Genomic DNA, 19,351 nt, shown 5'->3' on the forward strand with positions numbered 1-19,351 from the left:
TGTATTGTAAATTACGTAACAAGAGAGGGCTCACTATAGAAATTCTACTGCGCCTGCTCAATTGTATTGCGCATGTTGCGGAAGGAGAGAAGGGGTTTCCCTCATAAGATTTAATTAATTTCTTGTTTAAAGTAAGTATTTTGTTACATTATTTCAATTTAGAATATACAATAATACTCTTCAATCTCTCTAGAACTGAAAATGTTAAGTGTATGTTGCCTTTGATCTTTGGAAAATCGTAAAATCGCCACTAAAGTTGAGATGTTCACGTACTGTAACCATCATCAATCAAAACCGATGATAGTATGGTGAAACCCACACCAGCGGACAAGACAGCCTTCGTTCAAGTTGTACTTTCTCCTCGTGTTCAATGGTGGTTTGTGTGGGATTTAACACTAGGCCTAGTTAAGTTTTTTGTCTTAAAAACGAAATGAAGCGGTGTTTTTTTTTTCAGGATATAGGCATATGGTTTTTTTTTCATTGCACAATACATTTTAATTATGAAATATTCAATTATCATGACATAATAATCATAATAAGATGAGACTTTCAGATTTCAGATTATGTATTACTATTAATATTTAATAATTATGTAGTGCTTTATCATGATGAAATATTGCAATTTGTAAAAGAAATGATAAATTGCAGTTTCATCTTAGTTTAGTAGCATATTTGATTTAATGGGTTTTTAAGAAAGAATCAAACAGCATAAATTAGATATTACTAATACATTTCTTTAGTAATTTTTTTCCCACTCCATCAACATCAGTTATTTTCCCGACACAGAAACTTGTAGACCATATGCAAAATAAAGATGTTCTGCAGTCATTTTTTAGTGTGGGTTACATTATGTTTAAATGCAAATGTTGACCTATAATTCTTACTCCTGAACCTATTGACTAGAGTTAAAGCTTGGTTCCCACTTGAGCAAAACGCAAAATGACCGATCACCAAAAGTAATTTGACCAATCATGACGATGATGATTGGTCAACTCACTTGCCTTGTGCTTATATGTCTTATGCAATGCATTCATTTGAGAAGCAGGCTTTAATATGAACCCACCATTAAATCAAAATCTCCTTTTATAATTGTCCTACAATTTTAGTCTAGACCCCTGTTAAATGAACACCTTCAGGATGCAATAAAGTACCCCCTTATTTAGGGTTGGCCATGTTGTTTTCCCTGCTCATTTCACTGTAAGGTATCCCCAAAGAAAGCTGATGTTTTGATCTAAAAGGCTAATCAGCTCAGTTGGCTAACTGTAGTTAAAAAAACCCACTAATACTATCAAGACATGTAGGTTTGGCTGGAATAGTACATTAAATCAATCACAAGGTTGGACAGAGACTATGCAGGTGCCTTGCTTAATAAAAACACTATTGTTATAAAATTTTCAATGGCCAGCATACAAAAATGGCCAACAGCGGTATAACATGTAATTATTTAATTCCATAACATAGATACACAACCATAGATACTGTTTAGGTCTGTGTTTTCTTTGTTTTTTAATACCATTTGTTTGTGGTTCTCTTTTTAATGCTGTTCACATGGTCCTGTGGTTTTATTTTCTTCTTCTTGTATGTTATAGTAATTCAAGGAGAGTATAATAACCAACTTAATTTTGATATCAAGGATAAGTGCAGTGCAGGTGCATGCACACAAAGCAATGTATTAAAAAGCCAATCATTTAATTAAAGATTAATAGAAGTGTAAAGGAAATTGCTCTAATAATAATATTCATATATAAAAAATACTAACTGTCCTGTTAGGCACAAGGGAATGAATGCCCTGTGGAACACAAAGGAATATTACTGTACCATGTATGCTGGCTACAATCTTATGTTGGGCTACTACAAATATGCTACAACAATCATGGAGGAAATATAGAGTATGTATATCTGTATATGTCCTCCATGCAGCAATCAAGTCTAGAATATAGCTATCAAAGTTGGTATAATTCTTATGTGCACACAGATTTAAATGACGAATATTGCTAGATCATTGCACTCCAGTCTAATTTTTTACATTAAGTCCAATGGTCCAATCTTGTTCATCTCAATGACTAAACATAATTATGATATCTTTTCAATTTATAAATCCAAATGATTACATAATCAGGGGACTCCATTAAGGTTTTTTTTTTTTTAAGACAAGTACATTTTTACTGGTCCTTTACTCCTTTTACTGGTCACATAATATGGCCCAAAATAAGGAAGCCTTCAATTAACAACCAAAATACTGTTTGTAACTGAACATTAACTTTAAAAAATTAAAAATGAGGTAAAAATTGATCTTGCTTACATTAGTCCAGGTGTGACATATTTTGTAAGGAAATCATGACCAGGTGAATTGAGTAAAATTATTGATATTTCGTCAGATTTACTGACATTTTAACTGGTCAAGCGGACTTGTTATTTGAGTATTTAACTGGTCCGCCACTTATTTAACTGGCCATTGGCCGGAAGTCCAGTATTATTGCGAACCCTGAACTTATTATTTTTATAACAGTATGCATTGATTACTGTATATTATAATTATTGAAAAAAGTATTCGAATGAAATAATTGTGTTGAAATTGTGCAGATAGTGCAAATCGCACATCATAGTTATTGATAAAAGAATGATTTGATTAATCTTTAACTCTTTCATAGGCTACTTCAGAATAAAAACAAAAAACATGATGGCTACACCAGTAAAAGAAAATAACAGACTAAGAGCCTACAAGAATAAGGACAAAGATTTACAAGAGATGAGGAGACGACGAGAAGAAGAAGGGGTACAAATACGAAAACAGAAACGAGAAGAGCAGGTACAGTAAACTAACTAACTTATATCGATACTATTTTTTCACTTTTCTTTCACTTTTCTTTCAAGGGGTCAAAGTTATTCTGTGTAATTGAATTCAATTATATATAAATATTGAATAAAAAAAAATTCTAATGACATAATGTAATTATTACAGTAAATTAGTTGCATATGGTTTTAGTTTGTTTCATAGAAGATATGAGGCAGTCACTGCAATAAACAGTGGGATCTCCTACCCCATCTCTTCCCCCCCCCCCCCCAAAAAAAAAGCTTGCTCAGGATTAGGAGCAAACATTAAGTAGTTACTGTTGTAACTGGAGTAGAATAATTTTGACATGGTACAGTACCACACAGAAGTAAGACCACACTATTTTTAGCCTATCTACTAATTAATAAACATTTGGTAGGTTGGCTTACTGTAAATGTACTGTACGTAATACACTATTCTTACAGTTGACAATTATGTCAATGTTCTATTATCAAGACTGTATACACTGTGGATATAGTCAAGACTTTGTTGTACAAAATACAATTACAGCGGCGTACCAAAAAGAATGTACCTTTTGTGTTTTTTTGAAGGCTAAAGTTATGCTTTAAATTCATAGGTGTGTCTATGCAATTCATGCTAATTAGCAAACCATGATATTCATTGCCCAAACAGGTTGCAGAGTATCGGGTGATTAATTGAATTAATTCATGCACAAACTGAATTTAACCTGGCGAATTACGAGGGATTTTAAGCATGTTGCCAATTTAATACAATGACAATTGCTGCATCTAGTATCTGACTGTCATCACGATATAGAAATTAAAGTTTATATACTCTAGCACTAAATGCAAATTTTGTATTGCTCTCACCTTTTCATACTAATTATGTTGTCTATCTTATTCATGGTCAGTGTTTAGAATACAATTTAATGAGTTTTGTATGGATTGATAAATTATTACTAAGAAAGTCATATAGTATGTATAATGTAATTGCTCATAGCAATATTCTAGAGGTGACTGAAATTAAAATGTAAAAGGTGTGGCAGATAGTGATCTGTAACACTGCATGTTAAAATATGTCTTCATTTTGTTGAGCATTAACTATGAATTTAAATCAACTGTAATAAAAGAGATGGAATTCATCTGTCAATAATAAATGTAAAAGTTACAAAATTGTGGTATTTTTATGTAAACCTAAAATAAAATATTAATAATGTGCCTCATTTATTATACAGTAGAACCTTCGTTTTACGTACCCTAATTTTACGTTCCCTTGATTTTACGTACGCTTTAATGACCGATGACATCATCATTTTCTTACATTGAGGGCGCAATTTAACAACAACGAAGCACAAAGCCATGGCTGTGTGAGGAACTCATGTGAATTCCCCTACAGGAGCAGCGACTGTTTTTATTGATAGAAAATACAAGAACATTGATATTTTATTTATAACACTTTTTTAAACTAAATCGCACAGCCTGTATATACTGTACTTTTCTAGGCCTCACATCTTGCTAGGCCTGCTAGCCTGGCCTAGATTAGTCTAGGCCTAGGGAGGGCCTAGCTAAGCTAGTGACCACCTGCATGCTGTAGGCAAACACGGCAGCCTTTTTAGCTACGATCTACGTATTTGGGGGTCAATTTAAGGTCAACCTTGATTTTACAAATCCTTTGTTTTACGTACACCTTTCGGTCCCGTCCTGTACGTAAAATGGAGGTTCTACTGTACTGTATTTATTGATTGGTTGAAGGATAGTAGAACCTCCTTCAATAAGGTGTTTTTGTTTATTAATATTTATTTTTCATTTTATTCTAAATTAAATTTTATCCACTGTATTCAATTCAATTCAATTTCTTTTATTTCGGAAATATCATCCATATTAATAAACTTATAAACAGAAAAAGAAAAATTGTAAACTCTAAACTTAAGTATATAGAATGCTTCTCCATCTACTGTACAATACATTTTGGAGTTATGGAGCATATGTTTGCAAACACAAGCAACAAGGATGTTACCACTATTCAACATACGTTGCATGAAACCATAGGTAGATTTTCGCATGTACTCATTAAATAAATATTAAAATTTAATATTTTGTACACACTTCTAAGAGCAGGGTTTTAAAAAACCTATAATGGTTGAAAAATATTATTTGGAGCTTTAACAATATAGGCTTTAAATTATGGAATTGGTTAAGAGAATTAGGCTAGATGCAACATACCGTACTGTACAAGTAATTTCACTTTCATATTTTTTTTATACACACTTCTAAGAGCAGGGTACTTAAATCCTATGAATGGAAAAATAATATTTGGACCTTTTTAACAGTATGCAGTAGCCTTTAAGTTTAAATCAAGAAAAATGTGATTTAGGCTAGGTGTACAACATACTGGACAATTTAGGTAGAATATGTATGGCTTGCTTGGAGGAGATGTTATACTGACATGACTAGCTAAACATGAAACATTGTTATTAATAAATGGTATGCACAGTGAAAGGTATAGCATGTGTTAAATTATAGATTGTAAATGGCAGTGCTAGCATGTTGAACAGCTGTAATCTGTAGGTGTGTTGCTGGTGAATTAGCAACAATTATGTTGTATATAACGACAATTATGTCTACGAATATATTCAATTTTAACAGTTATTATTGCGTCTAGTGTTAGTGTACAGTCTGGATTGTTTTCAAATACCACTTTTTAAAATTAAAGATTGATTTTTCTTTTTTCTATACAGTTGTTTAAAAGGAGAAATGTGACAGACCAAGATGAAATGTTTATACAAGATCCCATTATATCTACTTCTTCAGCAGTAAGTAAATTTATTATGCAATAAGAAACAGTTGTGGCACAAGCAATTTATACAATACTCCCCTTATTTCCTACACCCCTCATCCTACACCCCACATCCTCTATACCCCACATCTCCTACACCCCACATCTCCTACACCCTTCATCCTCTACATCCCTCATTTCCTACACCCGTCATTCTCTACACCCCACATCTCCTACACCCTTCATCTTCTACACCCCTCATCCACTACACCCCTCATCCTCTACACCCCTCATCCCTCATCCCATACACACCTCATCCCATACACACCTCATCCCATACACCACCCCTCATCTCATACACCCCTCATCCTCTACGCCCCTCATCCTCTACGCACTTCATCTCCTACGCCCGTCATCTCCTACGCCCCTCATCTCCTACGCCCCTCATCTACTACGCCCCTCATCTACTACGCCCCTCATCTCCTACGCCCCTCATCTCCTACGCCCCTCATCTCCTACGCCCCTCATATCCTACGCCCCTCATCTCCTACGCCCCTCATCTCCTACGCCCCTCATCTCCTACGCCCCTCATCTCCTATGCCCCTCATCTCCTACGCCCCTCATCTCCTACGCCCTTCATCTTCTACGCCCCTCATCTCCTACGCCCCTCATCTCCTACGCCCCTCATCTCCTACGCCCCTCATCTCCTACGCCCCTCATCTCCTACGCCCCTCATCTCCTACGCCCCTCATCTCCTTCATCCCTCATTTCCTTCATCCCTCATTTCCTACACCCCCTCATTTCCTACACCCCCCTCATCTCCTACACCCCCTCATCTCCTACACCCCTCATCTCTTACACCTCCTCATCTCCTACACCTCTCATCTCCTACACCCCTCATCTCCTATACCCCTCATCTCCTTCACCCCTCATCTTCTATGCCCCTCATCTCCTACACACCTCATCTTCTACACCCATCATCTTCTACACCCAGCATCTTCTACGAATATTGTGCATTATCCGTATGTGTACAGGCCATCCTACTATAATTATAAGCCTTTTTGAAAATTCCATATTATGGCATTATCATGACTTGCAATAATACTATAGGTGAACAGTCATTCATTTTATGAATTGATGCATTTTAATATTATGTATACAGTATGCACATTTAATGAATGATTATTGATCCGTATATTTAATATAATATAATGTATTTATGTCAACAGCCAACAATAACAGCAGAAATGGTGTCGGACATTATGTCTGAAAACCAGGAACTACAGTTAAAAGCAACACAGAAATTCCGAAAACTACTGTCAAAAGGTGGGTGAGCTTTTAGGCATAATGTCAAGCTCTGTCTACACCATCAAACTTTATGTGACAAAGAAATGTGATGTGCCCATATATGGACATGGTGATTGGACATGATGATCACTACTATATTTGGGCATATCACTACCATGTTTGGACACATCACACTTTTTTTTGTCAAACTAGTTTGATAGTGTAGACAAAACTTTAGAAAATTATTAAAGAGTAGCTCCGAGGTTTAAAATTTCTATTGTTCAGTATAAATTAATAACAATATCATTGATAAGCCCACTGACTTCGGTAAACAAAGAACAAATCATTTTAAAGTAGTAGAATCTGAATTTTCTATGCGAACATTTTATAACTTTTTGTTATCCTGTAATATAATAATAGGGAGGTTTCGCAACGCTACAATAACGAAAACGAATCAGGAATGATTCATGATTATAATATAATTATAGATTTTTTTCCTCACTCGCTTTGATGTTACGTTAGGCCTAGGCAGCCAAGCAACAAGTACCTGCGCTTCGTTCAAATTGACCAGTGTCATGTTTTGGACGGCGCCCTACACTGGCTTACAAAAACGAATATGTGCTTGTACGTTTTGGTTTATTGTATTCGTAGCGTTGCAAAACCTCCCTAATATTTCAATTGTATTTCACCAATAACGTTACTAATTCAGCTATGTGGTCTTGTTTTGTATCAGTGTTGGAAACTCCAAGAGTGATTCAGCGCTATTACCCATCAGAATGCCAATTGTTAATCTCACTTCCTTTTCATGTCATCTCATTTCCTAAAACATACTATTTTGTCGTTATTTGTTTACCATTATGTAGGTCAAACAACGCTTTGTTTAGGGTTTTTTCCCCTTCGTTTTCACTGTTATATTTTTCTATACCCTTTAAATACAAAAACAATTATTTATTTTTATTAGTACTGTAATTAAATTACTAACGGTACCATGTCAAAATTATTCTTATGCAGTTGCTGCAGTAACCATATTTTGATTACTCTTTAACCTGTTATAAAAATTAAAACACTTTTTACTGCAGTGACTGCCTCATAAACATCTACCTTAAAGCTACGTTATTGCCAACAAATGTACAGTAGTTACTGCAGTAACTGCAGTAGGATAATTTTAACATGATTACTTGCATCATTACACAATAACATTAACAATATGAATTATTTAGTTATACATGGAAAACAATTTGATTTGTTTGTAACTTTTTATAGTATTGTCTACATCCTTAAAATTAGATTATTATTTTGATTATCAATCATATTAAAAATAGATTACATCATTAAACAATACCAAAAAATAAGTAACAAAATGTTACCAATAATAAGTTATTTTGATCTGTGTAATTCGTTAATCAAGTATTTTTTTCTTTAGGAATATGAGTTCCAAATTAAAATGTACATGATATACTAACCCAGTAGTCTATTGAGAAAAGCATAATGCTCTGTCTACACTATAAACTTAATGTGACAAAAACATATGATGTGCTCATATGGACATGATGATGTCATATCACTACCATATTTTAGCATTCACTACCATATTTGGGAGCATCACACTTTTTTGTCACATAAAGTTTGATAGTGTAGACAGAGCTTAACATACAAAAGCAATAAAATAGTAATGAATCTGAAGTCATAAATTATCAATAACAATTTTGGATTTAATTTTTATGACAGAGCCAAATCCACCTATAGACGAAGTCATTCAAACAGGAATTATTCCACGATTTGTGGAGTTTCTACAACATGAGAAAGAAGGAGAGGCTATGTTTACACTACAGGTACGTTTATTAATATATAATGAAGAAAAACCTCTTCAATTTAAATTGAATGTGTTTAGTTTCTACTGCCGCCATTCTACGGACATGGGAAGGAAGAAATGTGAGGTAGGTATATTCATGACCATTTAAATTAAAGAAAAGCCCTTAAATTTAAATTGTGCGAGTTATAATTTTTAATTGGTATCAAGTTGTAGATTGGTGGTTAAATTATTTGGCTACGGATTTTAGGGTATTGTGACTGTATTTAACACATTTAAAGGAGATCTTTCCCTTTATTAAGACCTAGGTCAATAAAATATTGAAATAATTATGTCTATATCATGCCTGCTTACCTGGATAAACTGTCATTAGCCTCTCTCCGAAGAGAGGATACAATTATGAAAAAAAGAAAATATAGGAAAATGTAAAAACTTTTTAGTGTCAGGGTTCTCTTTAGCTTTTGTTGGATGGGTGAATACAGCCACTTGGTTAAAATCCTTTCAGATGTCAAAATTTTTCTCCCGACAACTCCACTCCAAATAAACTTATAACTTGTATTAGTAAGATTTGTTTTGTAGAGATCCTATAGTATATGTTTGTCCTCTGAACAGGATTGACAACTTTCAGGAGGATAGTTAATGCATTTGGTTTTATGGTTATCCTTAGCAATTTGTCTAAATATATAAAACAAAACAAAAGTTAGTGTCTCTTAATACACTTGTGTTCTATATTCTGTTACAATAAGAACAAAATTTGTTTGTTATTTAGCACAAAGATTTTTTTTAGTATAAAAGATTATTTCCTTTTATTTAAAGTTTGAAGCAGCTTGGGCGTTAACCAACATCGCATCAGGAACATCGCTTCAAACGAGGACAGTGATTGAAGCGGGAGCTGTACCCATTTTCATCATGTTACTGAAGGCTCAGAATGAAGATGTACAAGAACAAGTAAGAACATTGTTCCCAGTATTTATACATGTTTGTGTTGAGTGCATTTTGGAGTGAACTTACTATGTGTGACGACCGATATTTACAGACCTCCCAACTCTCCCGATATTGACAAGAGTCTCCTGATATTGAGTCCTCTCCCGCTAAAATGCAATTTCTCCCGATATTTTGGATAAATTTATAATTTCTAATAACTCTAGATATTGATAAGAGAATTGATAATAGAATAGAAACTAATATCGGTCCATATAATGTTATAATCCATTCATGCGTTGTTTAATAGGTGAAATGATGAGTTGCCAACATTCACATCACTCTCTATGGTTTGATTTAGTATTTTAGTGCCCTCTATATATTTCTATGTACTTCACTTGATCAATTTTATTGTTATTGATTTAAATATATAAAAAAACTATTGATAAAACAATAACAAACACCTATATTCAAGATTGTATTTTGTTTCCGCAGGCTGTTTGGGCTCTAGGTAATATTGCGGGCGACAGCCCAGATTGTAGGGACTATGTTTTGGATTGTGGCATCCTTCCTCCATTACTAATGTAAGTGGGTTCAGTCTATCAAGTAAAACATGGAACAGAAAATTAAGAGAAATTAATGTCAATGTTCTACAGTTACTGCAGTATTACTACATTTTTTACTGCAGTAACACATGATTTATGTTGGCTTCAATGTCAATTTTATCAATTCAATATAAATTTCTCAAAATAATAACAGTAAAAATTTTGTTTGAATGTAGATTATTAGCTCAATCATCTAGAATATCAATGACAAGAAATGCAGTATGGGCACTTTCTAATTTATGCCGGGGAAAAAATCCAGCTCCGGAATTTGAAAAGGTATAACTATATATAAGTTGTTTTTTCTCTTACTAACATGCGTATAACACACAGGGGGATTTCTCGTCCAAAACTTTACATAATCTGTTGTGTTAAGAGCCAGTTCTACATTACAAATATATATAAAATTGTATACTGTATGTGGGTGTAAATAGTTTAGAAGCCTTTTTGTAATATAATATTTGAATCATTGCTTTTGTTTAACTTTTAAATGCAAATATTAATTTTGTTCATTCAGGTGTCTCCCTGCTTACCTGTTTTGTCAAGACTATTGTTTAGTTCTGATCAAGATGTTTTAGCGGATGCTTGTTGGGCATTGTCTTATTTATCAGACGGACCTAATGAGAAAATACAAGCAGTCATTGATAGTGGAGTATGCCGTAGACTTGTAGAATTACTAATGTAAGTCAGGGTGTATTTAGCTCTGTCTACACTATCAAATTAGTTTGACAAAAAAAGGTTGATGTGCCCAAATATGGTGATATGACATCATCATGTCCATAAATGGGCACATCACATTTTCTTATTAAGTTTGATAGTGCAGACATAGCGTTATGTTCCAGGTCACATTTTTATTTGTTTACAAGTTAGTACTATTTAAATGTAATTATAATCTCACTTTATTTACACAATTTCAATGTTCAATAGTACCAAAAGAAGGGTGCTTGACAGTTTTGACTTACAAATACACAGATGAGACAACATTCAGGAACAAATTTAAATAAAATATGTACATAATAATATACATATAAAATCGATATGGGTCGCCCACGTCCGGTCAGCACTTTCGATTATTATGACGTCTTAACAACAATTTTTAACCACGTGTCATTAAGCACACATAAAAGTGTCCATCACAAGCTTAATGGAAAGTGAGGAAATTTGGATTAGGCCCTCTGCAGACCCACGGCAGCCAGCAGTGCAGTGTACCCAGGACAAACAGCTGTATGTTCCACCTTCTTACCTAATGTGGTTAGTTCAGAACATCTTTCAGTTTAGATACTTATATATACATGTTTTATCCATTTTCAGGCACACATCTCAAAGTGTGGTATCGGCAGCTTTGCGAGCAGTAGGGAATGTAGTAACAGGAGATGATGTCCAAACACAGGTATGAACTTGAAATTGATTCGATAAAGTTGAAGATGGCTGAAATGCTCTTTTTATAGAGTCTTGTATAAGTTGACTATACTGTATTACAAACTTTTTCCCTTGCTCAACACCGGGTTCAAACTTTTTCCAGGTAATTCTAAACTGTTCGGCATTAGCAAGTCTCCTTCATCTACTTAGCAATCCAAAGGAATCAATCCGTAAGGAAGCTTGTTGGACAATCTCAAACATCACAGCTGGCAACAGACAACAAATACAAGTAAGAATTGGTTTGATGTGTGTACAGAGTTCTTTAGTTTGACAATGATATTGACATCTTACCTAAGTACACACAAGATGACTTACCTTCTCACACACCAATCCAATTAGTAACCTTTGCCCCATCTTTTGCTCCATTTATTCAAGCGACAACAATTACATCCATTTAATGACAGAATCTTAAGTAATATACTAAATTATAATTTTCTAATTTTTAAATGAATTACCATATATGCTCAAGTAGAATCCTATGCTCATGTATAATCCCATGTTCATGTATAATCCCATGCTCAAGTATAATCCATGTTCAAGTATAATCCCATGTTCAAGTATAATTCCATGCTCAAGGATAATCCTTTACTAGCCCACACATACACCGTCGTAGACAGACTAATGATCTCTAGAATTGATGAAATGACGTTGTAATTGGTGCTATACAAGAATATTTTATAGAATCGTAAATAATTTCGTTTAAATAAGCAATTTTTTTGTTCTTGGTTTAATTCGTAGGAAGTGATAGACGCCAATATTATTCCAATGCTAATAGAGATTTTAGGCAAAGCAGAGTTCAAGACCCGAAAGGAGGCAGCATGGGCGATAACAAATGCAACATCAGGGGGTACACCTGACCAGATACGGTTTGTTCTTTAATCTTGTTATAGCTTCTGACTCATTGTGATCTAGAGCATAATTTTCCATCAGGCAGTGCAGAATAGTGCCTTGAATTGTTGCTATACCTATGTGTTTTTTCCAACATCAAATTACTGAAATAAATTGTTGTGGTTTGTAGAAGTGAACCAGATTGAGATTGCCAAAATAAATAACAAGAAAGCTAATAAGAGAATAAAAAGTTTTGAAAACCTCAAATTGAATAGCAATTTAAAATGGTAGTTCATATTTACTTGAGTTTTGATTGAATAAGATGGAATAATCTAGGAGTATTATTCAATTGTTATTCTGTTCAGTTCAAATGATTTTGTTGTTCCCACCCAAGGAATCCTTTATCATTATCATTGTTTATAATGTTATTTTATAAATTACATTACATTAGGTTCATCATACATGAAGGCTGTATACGACCACTGTGTGATCTACTAACAGTAATGGACAACAAGATAGTACAAGTTGCTTTGAATGGTTTAGAAAATATACTGAAGCAAGGCGAGCAAGAAGCTAAACAGCATGTCAGCGGTGTCAATCCTTATGCTGAGAAAATAGAAGAATGTTTTGGTAATATAAATACTGCTTTAACTTTGTCAGTCAGGTCCACATTAGATCTATTTTAAAATCGTATTAGCCCACAATATCATATGTCATTTTTTACACTGAAAATATTGTGCCTTATTACTGCCATAATATTTTATTAGGCCTTGCCAAGAATGAGGTTTTTTCACTAAAGTAATATTTTTATTTTAAATGTAAACGGCTAAATAAACTGTGGCTTGCAACCCAACTGAGCTGAATTGTGCACACATGTGGACGGCACATACAATAAGTTTCTTCTCCACTAAGGGTCGAGTGCAGCCACCAAATGACAGGGGCTGAATGGACCAATACACCGAATAACCCCCTAAAGAAAGATGCACTGGATTCTTGAAGTGCACATCATCATCATCATCATAATAACATTTATTTCCTTCATAATAATAATACAAAATAAATATAAAAAATACAAAATTCATAACGAGAAGAAGGAGCCAGATGTGTACACTAAACCGCCAGTTTTAAGTCCTTATTTAAGAAGACTTGTTCTACCACCAAAACAATGGTCAAAGAGTAACTTCAACCTGTGCTGATTGTATAGCTATGGTTTGCAGTGCCCCTGCCTTAACTGCTTGGCCACTCGTTGGTAGACCCTTGTGTTTCAAAACTAATGTAATATTTTTTTATTTAAAACAAATTGTATTAGGCCTTGACAAGATTGAGTTTCTACAAAGTCATGAAAATCATGATATTTACCTAAAAGCCGCCTTCATTATTGAGCAGTACTTCGGAACTGTAGAAGACGACGTCAAAGTTACCCCGCAAGTTAACCCCGAATCCCAAGAATACCTGTTTGGAACTCAAGAAAATGTTCCCATGCAGGGTTTTCAGTTTTGAAGAGCGCCACCATATACGACATGGATAAAAATCGTAACGAGAAAAGAAAATTGGTAGGCAAACTAACACTGTAAGTAGAATGAATGTAGGTGTTTTGCGGAAAAATAAAACATGATTTTTTTTTCGATTCTTAGCTACACTACCATCCCCGTCTGTCCACCATAACAGTGTTTTTATCAGTTATGGAACTGATAAATATATTTTTTTACTCATCCACACATGGTTTTCACCTTTCGTTTCTTTAAACAGCAATATATATATATAAAATACAACAAATCAGTTTTTTTTAAACTTTAAATTTATGTTTTTTTGCATTCAAAACAAAATTATGTAAATGTTTCTGTTCCTATGGTTACAATGTTTTCGAAATTTTTGTTTGGCTAATTGATTTTAATTAGAAAATTTAGTTTATTGTCTTTCCATTATGGATTTATTTTTAGCTCATTAAAAGAAAAAAAATGTGCAAGATTTAAAACAAAATTTATCCATAAAATTAATACCATTGCCATATATATATATTAATGTTACTAAATTTGTTGTCATATCATTACAGTATTTTACTTTAAATTTATATGCTATAAAATACTAAAGATTATAGAGAAATTAGTTTAGAATCTTTAACCAAATTTCAATTTAATTATGAGTATATTATATCTGTGTTAAAAGATTTATTTTATCATATAGTTCGGCAAATATTGTTTAAAAAAAAATTTTATTCGAACTTTTACCCACCAAACACTCATCCAATGGTGCCAATTTTGGGGACCTATCAAACGGAATTGGTTTTTCAAAGGTTAAATTGGCAGTTGAATAACACACTAGACTGTAGTATCTTCAAACAGTGTAATTTGAACATTACATTTCATAAATTAAATTTATCTAAATAAAAATTATTTGAGCTGTTTCTGTCAATTTATGGTAAAAGATTTGTTCATACATGTTACATAATCAAGTTCAAATTATGATAATAAATTATGTTAAAAAGAATTTTTGATCCAAAATCAAATTCAACTTTGTTTTCCAAACATTTTTCTAAATTAGAAGAAAAATTTATATTGTAATTTACAGATAATGTGTTAAAAAATTGTTCTATGAAAACTAATTTTTCATAAAAAGAAAATATTTATTAAATTTGTCAAGGGCTCACATTGGTTTCAAAGCCTGTCTATGTTTTAAAGTTAATGTGTTATAGTTTTAAATAAAATTAAAATGTTTATTTTTTATCATTCAAAGTTATATTACGGTTCAAAGGTTAACTTTGCTATATTCTGTTTTGTGTACATACTAGGGTAGGATGTAGAAATTACTAATGTGTGCTCAGCACTATAAAATGGCCAAACGCCATATCATCAAGATAATAACAATTATTCTTAAAAAAATAGAACTTTAAATATTATTTTGCATGAGTTATAGTACATAGTATTAAGAGAAGAACTGCATATATTAATTGCATGGTTTTTCTCTTTAGTTTATTAAAACAATTTTCCTATAAAATAATACAAAAGAAATTATTTGAAATTACAGAATAATATACAGTACTTTTAAATTACCAGTATCATGCAAGATTTTTTCCTAATTTAAACTTTAAAAAGTTGTTTCTGTAAATGACACAAAGATTTTTTTGTTATGGTAAATATTAGATGTTAATACAGTACAACCCCTCCTGTAGGACACCCATATTGAGCGGCCACTTATTGGGTCCTGATGGCGTTTCCCCCCTCCACCCACTAGTATTTTTCTGTATCATTATGTGGTTGTTGTATCCCTCTTGCTCTTTGCCAAAAAACATCTTAAAGAAAATCTTACGATGTAGAAAACAAAACTAAACTAAAAAAATATTTAAAAAAAAAAACAAAAAAAAGGGGGATAAAACAGATTGCAATTTAGATATTTCAAATAATATCATTCATTCTCAGTTTGTGTTGGTATTATGTAGATAAATGTAAAGCGTTGAGTATGGCTTAACTCAACATGGTGTAAATTACAGATGACTAATTTGTGGAAATTCCAGGAGAAAATTCTATATTAATTATTCCATGATTTGGAAAAAAAATTCAACAATTTGTCTGATTTGAAAGAAAATTTGCATAATTATTGTTATTACACTGAACTGTAATTTTACAGCACAGATGCTATTGTGTCATTCTTTAAAAAAACTGTCCGGGCCTTAAAATAAACTGTTATGGCCATATATGGCAATACAATTCCAATATACGGTAATACCATTTTCAAATAAGGTTATATCACTTCCATATTTGGTAATACCATTTCCATATATGGTAACATTGAGCAGTCTGGACAGAGTCTAAGTAGTAGATAGTACATGTTGTCTTTTTTCATTGCATTAGCCTACACACGAGGAATTCAGATGCATCATGTGACTTTGTTTATTTTTGCATGCACAAATTAAATTTGGCAAAATCCTTCACTAATCCATGTTTCTTCACTTTTTATCTTAAAAATTTGATGTACATGCAATTTGACCAATCAGCTACCTTTGTTGAAAGTATTGAAAAGAAAGATTATTGTACTAATTCTTGCATAGCACCATATTCATGCACAGTTTGATTATTGATGTGTATATGCATCAATCACGGTGATTAAAATGATTAGACTCTATGATTTAAATAATCACCTCATGACTTAATCTGAATACCTCTTGTTGTGACTGGCTTTACATTTGTAGATAAGGTTTGTAGTGATGTTTTTTCTTTTGTTCGTTACAGAACTATTGTATGGGTTCTTGTGTACATTGGTGTTAATGTTTTACATTTAAAGACATGTTCCTACAACCTGGGGGTGGGGTGGCAGGGAGGGTTTATTTTCATTTCAATTTAGCAATGATTTTTTTTCATATTGTCACAATACAAATTGAACATAATTAATATGGCTTGGTTGCATTTCAACAAGTCCTCAATTCAATGCATTTATTAACAGATTTAATAATTATCATACCAGATGATAGATATTATTGGGTTTTTATTTACAAATCAAATTGTTGTTATGCTACAACCGTCTTCCTGAAAAAAGTAAAAATGTAATATTAAAGTATTAAAGCTAAAATTGAACATATCGGTTTGGCAAATGTAGCATAACCAAGACATTCTTGATTTTAAATTTGCTGGAAACACACTGTTACTCGCCATACAAACCTTTACACATCACTATGTAATACATTTATAATTATTAGCAACCGAAAACCTCCTTGTTTTTTGTAGGGACATGTCACATTGAAATAGATGTTGGATATTTTAATTATTTAAGTTTAAATTTTTTACTATATAAAATAACCTCTTTACACATGTATGCAAATGTACTTCAGTCACATGTTATTATAAATAAATACACAGCATCAACCAAATATACATTGTTGACATATATTATAGTGATTGAAATACAGAACAGAATATTAATCAATTTATAAAAATTTCAAAAACTTTACCGTAGTGCTGAACATAATATTTGTCATAAAAAGAAGCAAAGATTATATTTTTACAAAACAAACAAATGTAAATATAGACATGTATATATATACAGACAGACATAAACAAGCATAATAAACAACAAAACATATTTATTATATAACACATTAAAGATTGTACATAAGCAAAAAAAATTTTCCCTCAAAATATACTGTCTGGTATGAAAAAGGAACGAACATTTAAAATTGTTAATATTTATTCGTGTTATCACATTTTGAATTGGAAAATTTCAAAATTACAGTACAGTACCTTCATTAAACCATCTTATTAAATTTTAATTGTACCTTTAAATTTACTTGAAACTGAATAATTCAACAATCTTGGTTTTCGATAGTTGCTTTTTTATAATTCTTTCTTGGACCACCTTGCCAAAAAAATGTAAGTTTTGTTTAAATAAGTATTAAAAATGTTATGTTTAGTTTTATAAAATTTACCTTTTATACCATAATTTGTTGGAATTTGAGATTAAGCATCTGATTGGCAGCTGTTAAAAAAAACAGGGGGAGGGGAGGTGTGGGAGGGGAGTTGCGTTAAAAAAAGTTTTGTTTTGATTGACGAAATTAATAATTGATTGGAATAGAAATTGTTAATAATGAATTCCTTATGATTGAAATAATGTTCTTTATTCTTAGTTTCACGACAGACAGTATATATTTCATAGCAATACATAAAATATTCATGTTTTTCAAGATTACACATTTTTATTAACATTAAAAAAACAGTTTTGTGCATAAAATATGACGTTGACGATATGACTAGGATTTTTTTGAGTATATTTGTGTGTGCGTGTGTGTGTTTTGAGTATTCTTCCAATTTCGTATTTTCAGAATTTCTGATTGGGTATAATTGATTTTCAAGTGTATTTGTCAGGAAAAAAAATAAAGATATATCCAAATTGATTAACAGCATACTATGCAATAAATGTATGTTCAAAAAGTGAAACATTAAGAAATTAGCAATGTAAAAAATTCTTTTTTTTGTGTACAAACCAAGATTTTTATTTGTTTTAAACATTACCATTATGAATCGAGAAATTGTGGAACGGGCGGCTAAATCCAAAGAAACAATTATTATTATTGTTAGTACTTAAACGGCTTTTGTTTTATTGTTAGGTACAGTATCTATAGATAAAATTGTTACATTTTTAAAAATCTGAAATTAAATGATATTTATCAGACGTATTTTCAAAATAACTTCTTCAAACTATTTACTGTTGCTTAGCAATATTCTTTAAAAATGTTTAATATTCTAGAATCAAACTCAAATTTTAAATCTCGGGCGCACTTTCTGGGAATTCTACATTTTTAGATGTATCAAATTCGTTTTCATTTCCAGTTTCAGTCTGATTTCAGTAAAAAACCGAAAACGATGTTATAGTGAATAAGTATTATTGTAAAAGCATTGATAATAACCTTACAGTTATGAGGGGGAAAAGAATTTGGTATTCAATTCAGGTAACAGAAACTTCCATCCATTTATCTTCAGAAAAATATTTAATATGAAATTTTATGATATATAATAATAACAGTATTTTCTTGTGTCAAAATCTCTCGGGTAAAATGAAAAAAATTTTACTTTTAATTATAATAATCGGCTGTGCAATTCGTAGAAGAATTTTGTTCCGATTTTTGAAAAAATGATTTTTAAACTGAAATGTTCTTCTTACAATCCTAATTCTACTACTACTACTTCTGTTTATCTTGAATTTCAAAAAGGTAAATATTTATCAAGAAATATCGGTGGGACAGTAAGTTAATTGGCTATATATGCAATTTATTTCAATTATTATAATTGACAGGATAAAACAAACCTGTTTTAATAAAAAGAAACAAAATTAGAAAATTTACTATGTTGGTATTAAATCAAAAAGCCAATATATTTATGGTAGTTGTTTTACATAGTTGTTTTTAAATCAAAATTTGTGATTGAAATG

General features: G+C 32.0%; 1 protein-coding gene across 1 annotated transcript; it reads left to right on the forward strand.

The window, feature by feature from the left end:
- Positions 1-41: 41 nt before the first annotated feature.
- LOC144848677 (importin subunit alpha-6-like) lies at positions 42-17,893 on the forward strand. The gene is made up of 14 exons (XM_078705513.1): positions 42-131; positions 2,652-2,809; positions 5,532-5,606; positions 6,799-6,895; positions 8,585-8,688; positions 9,483-9,614; positions 10,083-10,171; positions 10,369-10,468; positions 10,707-10,870; positions 11,501-11,579; positions 11,712-11,837; positions 12,347-12,474; positions 12,888-13,066; positions 13,746-17,893. The coding sequence occupies exons 2-14, from the start codon at positions 2,678-2,680 to the stop codon at positions 13,934-13,936; spliced, it is 1,596 nt and encodes a 531-aa protein (XP_078561639.1). The 5' UTR covers positions 42-131; positions 2,652-2,677; the 3' UTR covers positions 13,937-17,893.
- Positions 17,894-19,351: the final 1,458 nt, after the last annotated feature.

This window comes from Antedon bifida, chromosome 7 (assembly GCF_963402885.1).
Source record: "Antedon bifida chromosome 7, ecAntBifi1.1, whole genome shotgun sequence".
NCBI lineage: Eukaryota > Metazoa > Echinodermata > Crinoidea > Comatulida > Antedonidae > Antedon > Antedon bifida.